This window comes from Podarcis pityusensis (assembly GCF_964106645.2).
Source record: "Podarcis pityusensis genome assembly, chromosome: 16".
NCBI lineage: Eukaryota > Metazoa > Chordata > Lepidosauria > Squamata > Lacertidae > Podarcis > Podarcis pityusensis.
Window position 1 is genome coordinate 46113 of NC_138041.1, and position 10449 is coordinate 56561.

Genomic DNA, 10449 nt, shown 5'->3' on the forward strand with positions numbered 1-10449 from the left:
TCAGTGTAGGACCCTGGAGGCAACCAGGCTGGTCCACCCATGAGATGAGGACAGCAGGATCCACAGCGGCACCAGATCCCAATGTGGATCTTTATTGCCCCGTTGTTCCTGATGTAGATATTTCCACACTCCTTCTTCCCTGGCATGGAGGGAGATTCCATTTGGTGGTTTGCCTCAGGTGCCAAAATGTCTTGGGCCGTCCCCAGCAGCAACAACCCAGTGTCTCTCTCTTGCACAAGTGCGCACACTCCCTCACAGTCCAGGGTCAAGTGTCCATGGATGAGCCAAGAGCTTAGATAACCCACAGACCCCGCCCCCCAGCTGGTGAGCCAGACGCTTGTGCAACGTCAACAGTTGCCTGAGCTTTGCAGCAGCTGCCCCAAGGATGCTGGACGCGCAGTCCAGCTTTCCCACCTTTGCTCCAGGTGTGCCTTGCACAGAGACTGCCACCTGCTTGGTGTGCACCTGGACTGGGCAGAGGTGGCTTTTCTGCCTCCTCCCAGACGCCCCTGCAAAAGAGACTTTCCTTCCCTCTTCCTTTTGTTGTTGTTGTTGCACTGAAATGTCCCAGCCTGATCCTCTTCTCAGAGTCACCCCCACCTCCCCGAATGCCGCCTCCCGCTCCCCCACTCCATTACTGCAGCAGCGGCTTAGACGTCCCCCTCCCCCAGCTAATGCAATCTTCCCTTGCAATATTGATTAGATTAGCTGTCTGAGAGGCTCAAATTGAGGGGGATTGGCCATCAGCTGGAATAAGCAGAGTCTCTTTCGATTGGCCCCCCAGGTATTGCCAATAGACAGGAGCTGCCAACGGCCCCGATTAGCATCCCCAGGACAGGCTCAGAGACGCACGGATGGGGCGCTTATGGTTATGAGACTTGGCATTAATGGCTGCGCTTTACGGGAGACCTGGGCTCCTTGCCGCAGCCACTTCACCTGCCGTTGTCTGCCAGGCTTAGTGTCAAGTGAGGAAAGGGCAAGACCACCTTGGGGCGCGGGGATCAACCCTCTTTAGGGGAACCCTGCCCTCCACCTTCATGCCCGGCCCCTGGTGGGCTTCCGGGGGGGGGGCTCCTGGCTGGCTAGTGAACAAGAGCTGGGAGAGGGGCCCCTTTTGGTCTGGTCTCCTCCTCTCCAGGGCGACCGTGACCCTCCTGGCACACAGGGGAACCCATTTGCCACCCTCTTGCCCACCTCCCGTTCTCTCCAGGGTCAACAAGCGCCCATTTGCACAGGCAGCAGGTGCAGTCACACGCTGGAGAGTAAGGCGCTTAACGGAAATGCTGGCAACTTCACCTGACGGCCTTTGGTCACTTCAGACATGTAGCCCACAAGCCAGGAAACTAAACTGAGGTTCACTTTTAGTGCTGTACAACCAAATCTGCATTGAGGAATGAACTGTGTGCATGCCCCATGTCCAAGCAGCCACTAAGGTTCTACCCAGTGTGGGTGTGGGTGTGATCCACTGCCTTGGCATTTGACCCTCCTTCCCTGCAGGTCCCATGGACCTGATGCCAAGATCCTGGACAATGGGAACGGACAGTCCTTTGGCCAGCTGAACCTTGGCCAGATGCTGCAGGTGGCCACTCAGATCGCCTCCGGGATGGTCTACTTGGCCTCCCTGCACTTTGTCCACCGGGACCTGGCAACGCGGAACTGCCTGGTGGGCCACAACCTGGTGGTGAAGATTGGGGACTTTGGCATGTCCAGGGACATCTACAGCACCGACTACTACCGGGTAAGTGCGGAAGGGAGACGGTCTCTGAGGGCCAGGCACCCTCCCTCTGCAGCCTTTGTCAGAGTCTCCTCTGCCAGGCAGGGGCCTTTCCATTCCAGATCCTGCCGCTTTGTCTTCCTCCTCCTCTGACTTGCATCCTTGGCTTTCACTCTGCCAATCCCTCCCTTCCACCCCTCTTCTCTTAGGAGGCCCCTGCAGAGAGGCTGTTTCTCTGCCTGAGGTCTCCCCAGCAGCAGCAGCAACAGCAGCCTCAGTGGGGTCCTGGCTCATCCACTCTGGTGAAGATAGTGAAGGCCAGAGCTCGCCAGCAGGAAACACACACACACGGTTTTCTTCCTGGCTGGCTCAAGTTGGTCCCCTCCTGCGGGGCTCCCAGGGGCTCCTGACCACTTTTCCCTCAAGGGCTCTGAAGGGATTCACCTCCCTGACAGGCTGGGAGTCCAAAGGGGCCACTCCCAATTATCTTTTTCCCTTTTAGCTTCTGCCCTGGACCCCTATTCATTTTTAATGGGGCCTACAATGGAAAAAAACCTTGGAGCACTTAGCCGGTGGAAAGATGGGAGGCCTGGCAGGCAGGGAGGGGAGCTGCCATTAAACGGTTAATTAAAAGCGGGGTGGAGTGGGGGGAGAAGAGCAGTCGTGGGGAAAGTCTGAGCAGGAAGCAGACTGGAAAGTTCCTGGCTTCCCAATGCCTGGAGAAGCCGAGTAGCAAAGGCTTCCCCTTAAGTGCTCTTACAGGAACTCTCCGAAGTCGGGACTGAGTGTTTGAGACGGGACCTCTCTGCAAAGGCCGGGCCCAGTACGGACTCCTGGCTGCAGGGGAGGGAGGGTTCTCCACCATCCATTTGCATGGAAGTGGGGAGGCTCTTCCAGCAGGCGAGGTCCATGGTGGACCTAGGAGGGGATCTCTCTCCTTTGGCTATCCAGAAAGTGCTGCCTGCCTGGAAGTAGCCAGCCCAACGGTTCAGCAGAGTGAGACAACTACCTAGCTCAAGCAGCTGGCTCTGGCAACCCCTCCTTGGCTGCTGCTCCTCTTTAGCCCCCCACCCCAGCCATTGCCTTCTGCGGATGGGGGCTACGTGTGCCTCACAGCCTGCCATGCCCCATCTCCCACAAGCTAGACGGCTGCCTCAGGCACAGCGGAAGATGCTGCGCTGCTACCGTTCCTGGAGATGAGGCTCACCTGCCTGTCCAGCCAATTTCTGGATGCAGAATAGGGGAGGGGGTGGCCATCTTGTCCTTTGCTCAAGTAGCCCAGTGGCTTGGCCTGGCCCTTCAAGAGAGCTGACAGTTGGCATTGCTCACAAACTGCACCTGGCGGATGATGGCCTGCCTGCTTTCTGCTCCCGACTTTTGCTAAGATACAACAGATTGGATGGGGTGGGGGGGCTCACTTGTGCCTTCCTCACAGTCTCAGTTCCTCCTCTTTGTCCTCATCATCCCCCTTTCATTTTCTCCCTCCTGCCCATTTTGCCTCCTGCACAGGTTGGGGGCCGGACAATGCTGCCCATCCGCTGGATGCCCCCAGAGAGCATCCTGTACCGGAAATTCACAACAGAGAGTGACATCTGGAGCTTCGGGGTGGTCCTCTGGGAGATTTTCACCTATGGGAAGCAGCCCTGGTACCAACTCTCCAACACGGAGGTAAAGGGTGGGGCGGAGGAAGAGTCATGCAGGCAGAGAGAGCCGTGTGTGTGTGTGTGTGTGTGTGTGTGTGTGTGTGTAGAGCTAGCATCATCTTTTCAAAGATGCTTTTCAAGGACAGAGGTGTTGGATGGATTTAGATGAGTAGGAGAGGATATTTTATTTAGTAATTATCCTCCCTTACTTGTGTGCAAATGCAAATATCTATTTCAGCAGAGTTAAAAATCACCATCTGTATGTAGCTTATCTCTAGAAGCTATTAGGACAAGGTTGCATAACCTTCTAGAACAATTATGATATCCAAGCATGCTTTTGGCAGACTTGGATTATCTTCTCTCTGTTTTACGTTTCCCTTTTAACAAAGAAATCACTCCCAGATGGTTTAGCAAACAAGAAAAATACAAAGTTTACTCACATCAAATGCCAGGATTCAACAGATACAGTGATAAAAATTAGGCAGACAATAATCCTTGAATCCATAGTCCAGTTCAAAAGGAAGATTGGTGTCTGGAGGAGAGCAAAATGCAGTTAGGAAAAAGTGTACAGTATAGGGAACCATGGTCTTTTTCCCACCAGCAGCTTTGCAGTTATGACATCATAGAGTCCCCTCTATACAGGTTCTGAAACTCTGTAGTGCCATTGCCCTGTTTGTGACTGTCTAGCAATCATGCATTTGTGATTTCAGCTGCACCCCCTCCCATAAGAGGGAGGGAGGAATCTGTGTCTCCTCCCTGCCAGCCCTGTGAGCCACCTCTGAAATCTGAGGAAGCCAAAACACAGCACACAGGTCAGGCTAGGAAGACCCACAGATTAATTCAGGTCCAGAGGATTTCAAGCATATTGGTAAACCTGGAAGCCTTTTAGGAGAGCTAACAGCCCATCTCCCACCCACCCTGACAGTCCAGGGCCTTCTCACTTGGGCACCCAGTTTAAGTTCCAACGGCCTTCAGTGGGGCATCCTAATTTGCCATCCGTGGGCATTGGCTGAGCAAGCTGAGAAGTTCCTTCCATTTTGGACAGGAAGAAACGGAGGCAGAGCCCAGCCAGAGCAGAGAAGGCAGTCATGTCTCTCTCGGGGGCAAATGCCTGAGTTTCACCCTCCATCTCTCCCCCTTCTCCCCCTCCCCACCCCAGGCTATTGAATGCATCACCCAGGGGCGTGAGCTGGAGAGACCCCGGACGTGCCCCTCAGAGGTCTATGACATCATGCAGAGCTGCTGGCAGAGAGAGCCGCAGCAGCGGCAGAGCATGAAGGACATCCACAGCCAGCTGCAGACCCTGGTCAAGGCGCCCCCTGTCTACCTGGATGTCCTCAGCTAAGGCTGGGGCGGGGCAGGAGGAGCGTGAAGGAGGGAGAGGTGGGCAGGCGGGTGCCAGCTTCTCTGCACCTCCCCAGCGCCCACCAAGAGTTGCACACCATGAACCCTGGAGACCCCGCTGCCATGGCTGGCTGCTGGATGGTGCTGGTGAAAGCTCTCCCCGTGTCTCTCCCCCCCCCCCCAGCACCTCTATACCTGGCAGAGGAGAGAAGGCAAGGCAGCAGGTTCCCCATCCACTAAAAGGGCCTCTTCCTTTGGAGGTCCCTAAAATGCCCGCAGAAGCCAAGAGGTGGAGCTGCATTTTCCTCTGGAGGCTGATGCCCCTTTCAGGCTTTTGCTCTGGTACTGGACAGACAACAAGATGCCCAGTTTGAAGGATGGGCACATGGGAGGCACCAGCTCCCCCTCTGTGTTGGGAGAAGGAGGATGGCTCAGCGCCTGGTGTCTCCTGGGACTGGACCTCCCAACCGCTTCCCTCCCTCGACTCACACCAGGATGACAAAGGGGGGGGGGGCTGTATATATTCCACAACATGTTGGGGTTGGGATGGGGAAAGAAACTGTTGCCACTGCTGCTAAGAAATAGCTTATTTATTGTCCTAAGCGTTAGATTTTCATTATAAAAATAGCTTCTGCAGGGGGTGGGGGAGGGGGAAAAGTGGGGGCCCCTGGGATTTAAAAAGTTTCATGAAGTGGGGTGTGTTTCCTGAGATGTGGGGGGCAGAGGAGTGGCTTCCCAATTAGGGGGTTAGAGACCAAGCCAGGGGGAAGGAAGGCCAAGTCCTGCCTGCTGATCTCTTGCTTGATACTGAATTCTGAACCATCTGGGGCTGAAGCCAGAAGCAGGGAGCTGACTCTTCTAAAGTGGGGCTCTTGGAGCTCCCAGGCTTCCTTTCTCAGTTGGGGGGCTGCTTCTCTGCAGATGGAAGGTGGTCTCCCGGCAGGTGAGCCGCTAAAGAGAGACAGGCAGAGGAGGAGACGGAAAATGGAGAGCCGGGCCTCATGCATCCAGGGCGTGAGCGACTCTGGGGAGCAAGCCTGAGGCCCAGCCTGCCATTTCACTCCCCAGAGACACAATGCAAGACAATTGCTTCCTTGTGTCAATGGGGGGGGGGCTTGCCCTAACCCCTCCCCCAGCTAACCAGATTTCAGTCTGGATTCGTGCCAGAGGGGTCTCTCTGACACCCCTTTGCCGCTGACCTTAGTCCTGCCAGGGCTTTGATTTGGCCCATGGGTCTCTTCTGGGAGAGCCATGCCCACCTGGCACCAGGTGATTGACCATGGGAGGTTGGCACTTGGGGACCCAGCCTGCTTCATGGTTTCACTGGGCAGCATCCATCCCCCTAGGGTGCCAGTGGCCTTTCCCCTCGACTGGACCCCTCCCCACTCAGCCCGGCTTGCGCAAGTCCACCGCAGGCTGTGGCCCTTCGTCTGTGGGCAGGGGAGCCTCTCCCTCTCGGAAGGCTGCCTGTCACATTCTGAAGCAGATGCTGAGAATATACTGTGCTGAATAATGAAATAAAGTCTCCTGTCTGACTGACTCAAATCCCTCGGGCCAGACGTGTCTTTCTTCTGAGTTGCTCGCTATGCTTCCTCTGCCGCTGGCCTGCGCATCTCCAGGCTGCCGGGGTCTGCACAATGCACAATATGTGGGTGTTAAGAGGGGGCTGCCCACTTGGCTGTGTGTTTCTCTTTGCCTTCCTCCTTGCCCTTCAGTTGCACTCTCCACGATCTTCTTCCACATCGCTTATTTGCACACCACCTTTCCCTGGTCGAATCCATGCTCAAGGCAGCTTGCAATATGAGAAGATTTGCATCCTTACAAAGATAAATCTTGCACTACATAACTTTTTGGTTAACCTAAGATAGTAGCTTGGGATGAGGACTTATGTTATCCAGGTGGCAAGAGGGAAAAAGGAAAAAGGTTACGAAAATATATCAAAAGTAGTCATAAGCAATAAATAAAAATTTATAAAAATGTACATAACAAAATTAAACAACCTCTATGTAAGTCATAGTCGGGACACGGGTGGCGCTGTGGGTTAAACCACAGAGCCTAGGGCTTGCCGATCGGAAGATCAGCGGTTCAAATCCCCACGACGGGGTGAGCTCCCGTTGCTCGGTCCCTGCTCCTGCCAACCTAGCAGTTGCATCAAAATGCAAGTAGATAAATAGGTACCGCTCCGGCGGGAAGGTAAACGGCATTTCCGTGCGCTGCTCTGGTTCGCCAGAAGCGGCTTAGTCATGCTGACCACATGATCCGGAAGTTGTACGCCTGATCCCTCGGCCAATAAAGCGAGATGAGCGCCGCAACCCCAGAGTTGGTCACGACTGGACCTAATGGTCAGGGGTCCCTTTACCTTTACTTTTATGTAAGTCATAATAAGATCTAAAATAAATGTTTAAAATATCTATCTATCTCATCAAAACAGATATTATCCAAGAGCACCCAAAGGGCGCTGGGATGATCCAGAAGAGTGCTGGGTCCCATGACTGCAAGCAGGCTGAAGACGGAGGGGCTTCCCGGGCCAATCAAAGCGTCCCTCCACCCCACTATAGAGAGCCCTCTTCTCTTGTTCACCCTCCAGGGTGGATCAAAGCGCTGCTGAGAGAGATTTTTGTGAAAACCAGTTACCCTGTTGCACCTGGAGAGAGCTCAGGAGGGGGCCTGCAAACGCCCCCAACCCCCTGGCTTACTGGTCCTGAAGGGGGTGCAGAACATGAACAGAAAGGCCAAGGAAATTCCATACCCCAAAGGGGGGGGGGAGGAATGGCAGACATGGAGTTTCTGGGTCTCAACCACATCTTGCAAGAAACATCATATTATTCGGAAATCGGAAATCAGGGTGGATGCTTGAGGTGGGCAGGGTGGTAATCTTCTCTCATTATTTCCCCCTGTGGTGTGATCCTGGCGCACCTCCACCCTGCCCACCTCAAGCATCATTTGCAACGGGAAGGAAGGGGCCACAGACAAGCAGAGAAACGAAGGGCCTTTTCCTCCTTAGTGGGGGCTCCTGCTGCGCTGTGGAGGGAGCTCACATTAAGATTGGGGGGGGGGGGTTTCCAGCCTGTGACTGGCTTCATTTGCACATATTGATTCCTGCATTGCAGGGGGGCTGGACTAGATGGCCCTCAGGCTCCCTTCCACCTCTAAAGTTCTATGAGTCTGTGATTCAGATCTGGATCCAAAGGGGCCAGGGACCCACAGAGGCCAATACCTGGACATAGCTGTCAACTTACAGATTTGAAAATAAGGGACCAGCAGCCTTGAAAATAAGGGACCAGCAGCCAAAATAAGGGACCTGCAGCCTCACCTGTTCCAGGCACTCCAGTCTTCCTGTCCTCCTGCAGTCTGGTCAAACTCATGCTGGGTAGCTTCGAGAACACTGTCCAACCAACTTTGTAACCAGAGGTTCAACTGAATAGAATCTGAATCACATGCACCACAAGGCCTATGCAGCCTCAACTTAAGATGGCTCCCTGGCCTGGCTTTGCACTGCAAAGTTTGCAGCAGCACGTGCAACAAAACGGCGTCCAGCATTCAAAAACTCCCTCAGCTTGCATTAACTAGCCACACAAAAGGGATGCAAGCTCCACCCCCCAGTCGTTCTTAGACTTCTTATTGGGTGATCAACACAGCCAAGCAACACAGTTGGAGCCTCCCTCCTCCCTGGCTGGCAGGGAGGGAGGGAGAGGAGCTGCTTCCTTTGAAATTTAAGGGACATCATTTAAGGGACATCCATCAATAAGGGACAGCAGCGGGACATGGCGCTGGAATAAGGGACTGTCCCTTCAAATAAGGGACACTTGACAGCTATGTACCTGGACAACTCCCACCCCCTGCTCTGGCTGTACCAGACTCTGCCACCTGCTCAGATCCCACAGCACGAGACTCCAGCCCCTGGCCTGACATGATGCTGCAGGAAGGAAGGTCATGCTTAAACTGAGCCAAGAGCAGCTGGGTCTCCAAATAGTGTGATGCAGTAGTTGAACTGAAGGGGAGGGAAGGAAGGAGAGAGAAAGAAAGAGAGCTAGAGGTCAAGGGCCTATTTATTTATTTATCTATTTGTTTGTCTATTTCATTGCATTTCTATTCCATCTTTTTCTCCAAGCAGCTCAAAGTGGCACACATGGCTCCCCCCTCCTCACTTAATCCCTACAACAACCCTGTGACAGACCCTCCAAGTGTCCCTATTTTCCAGGGACAGTCCTGGATTTATAGAAGATGTCCCAGTTTCTGATTTGATCCCGGAATGTCCTGCTTTTCCTTCGGACATCCGTATTTTCATCAGAGAAGTGTTGGAGGGTATGGAGTTATGCAACCCCCCGAGCCAAGGAAATAAGTAACTATATAAGCTTTAGAAGACATCTGAAGGCAGCCCTGGTTAGTTTTATTATGTTTTTATATATGTTGGAAGCTGCCCAGACTGGCAGGTGGGATATTATTATTATTATTATTATTATTATTATTATTATTGAATAGGATGTCCCTATTGTCATCAGAGAAATATTGGAGGGTATGCTGTGAGACAGGTTAGGCTGAGTGGCATTGATCAGCCCCCAAGGTAACCCAGCTGGCTTCATCATGGCCAAGTGGTGGGATTTGAACCCTGATCTCTCCCAGCTCTTAATCCAACACTTCAACAGCTACACCACACTGGCTCTCAGAGAAGAACCTCTGCTTTGTATGGAACAAGGCAAGCCAAGTTGCCCATGAGCACAGAAGCCCTGCCAGCAGTCATGTGGCCGCAGGTCAGAAGGTGTTGCCACTTGCCCTGACCCCACAACAACCCTGGGCAAGTTGGGACTGTGGAGTCCTGCCCAGTCCCATCCTGGGGGGCTCCCCTTGTTTTCTGTCAGCCACAAGAAGCTACGGGGGGAGGAGGGGATTTTGATGGGGCAAAAAAGACCTTGATAAAGGAGAGGGCCCCTTATAGTGGCCCAGATGGCAACAGCCCCTCTCCCACCCCAGCTACCACAAGCTCCTGCACTGAGCCTCTGCCTGGAAGTGGGGCTCCCAGCACCCCACCAGGGAGGGAGCCTTCCCTGTTCCTCTGCCAGGCACAGTGTCACCCTGCTGTCTTCTTCAATAAAAGCTCCTTTGCCTCCTGCCCAGCTAATCACATTACTTGCAAACTCTTTGTGCAAGAGGTTTGGTGGCTCATCATCGCTTGAGTCCTTCAATCATGATTTCAGAGCCGACTCAGAAAGGGGCCCTCGCCTGCTCCCTCTTTAAGAGCTCATCTGGGATGACAGGACGAGATATCAACAGCAGAGAGCAAGCAGAAGGCTGCCTCCCCTCACCCCCCACCACACACCTTCATTGAATCAAGCGCCTTATCAGATCCCCCCTAATCACATCTGCAAGGTAATGGGGGATGCTCTCGCCTGGCTGGGCTAATGGTAGCCCAGGGACTAGGCTGTAATGGGACTGGATTGATTTGATCTGGGTAATGAAGGAGTTGTGGCAATGCTGCTTCCAGCAGTCCAAGATAAAGGGGCAGAAAGAAGTGTGTGGCTAGTCCTGCTGGAAGGAGGGGTCTCCTTCCTCCCCCCTGCCAGGGCAACCCTCTTCAACAGACTCAGCTCAGTTAAGGGGCTTGAGCAACAGGGTAACTGGCCAAGACTGGGGGCTTCCGGGTGGGGGCTAAATAATATCACCACATGGGCAATCCAGCTGTTACAAATGGGTAATTGGCAACCGTTGTTTTTTTACATAAGATTTTCTACAGAAAGGGTAAGTCTGGAT

At 53.6% G+C, this 10449-nt stretch overlaps 1 protein-coding gene across 2 annotated transcripts in view; it reads left to right on the forward strand.

Annotated features, from left to right (window-relative positions):
* NTRK1 (neurotrophic receptor tyrosine kinase 1) overlaps positions 1 to 5345 on the forward strand; it is a 32671-nt gene extending 27326 nt beyond the window's left edge. For both annotated transcript variants that reach the window (XM_080986005.1, XM_080986006.1), the window contains 3 exons: positions 1498 to 1738; positions 3224 to 3382; positions 4517 to 5345. In XM_080986005.1, coding sequence (XP_080842131.1) covers positions 1498 to 1738; positions 3224 to 3382; positions 4517 to 4702 — 586 coding nt within the window. In that variant the 3' untranslated portion in view covers positions 4703 to 5345. The remainder of the gene's footprint in view (positions 1 to 1497; positions 1739 to 3223; positions 3383 to 4516) is intronic.
* The last annotated feature ends 5104 nt before the right edge of the window (positions 5346 to 10449 follow it).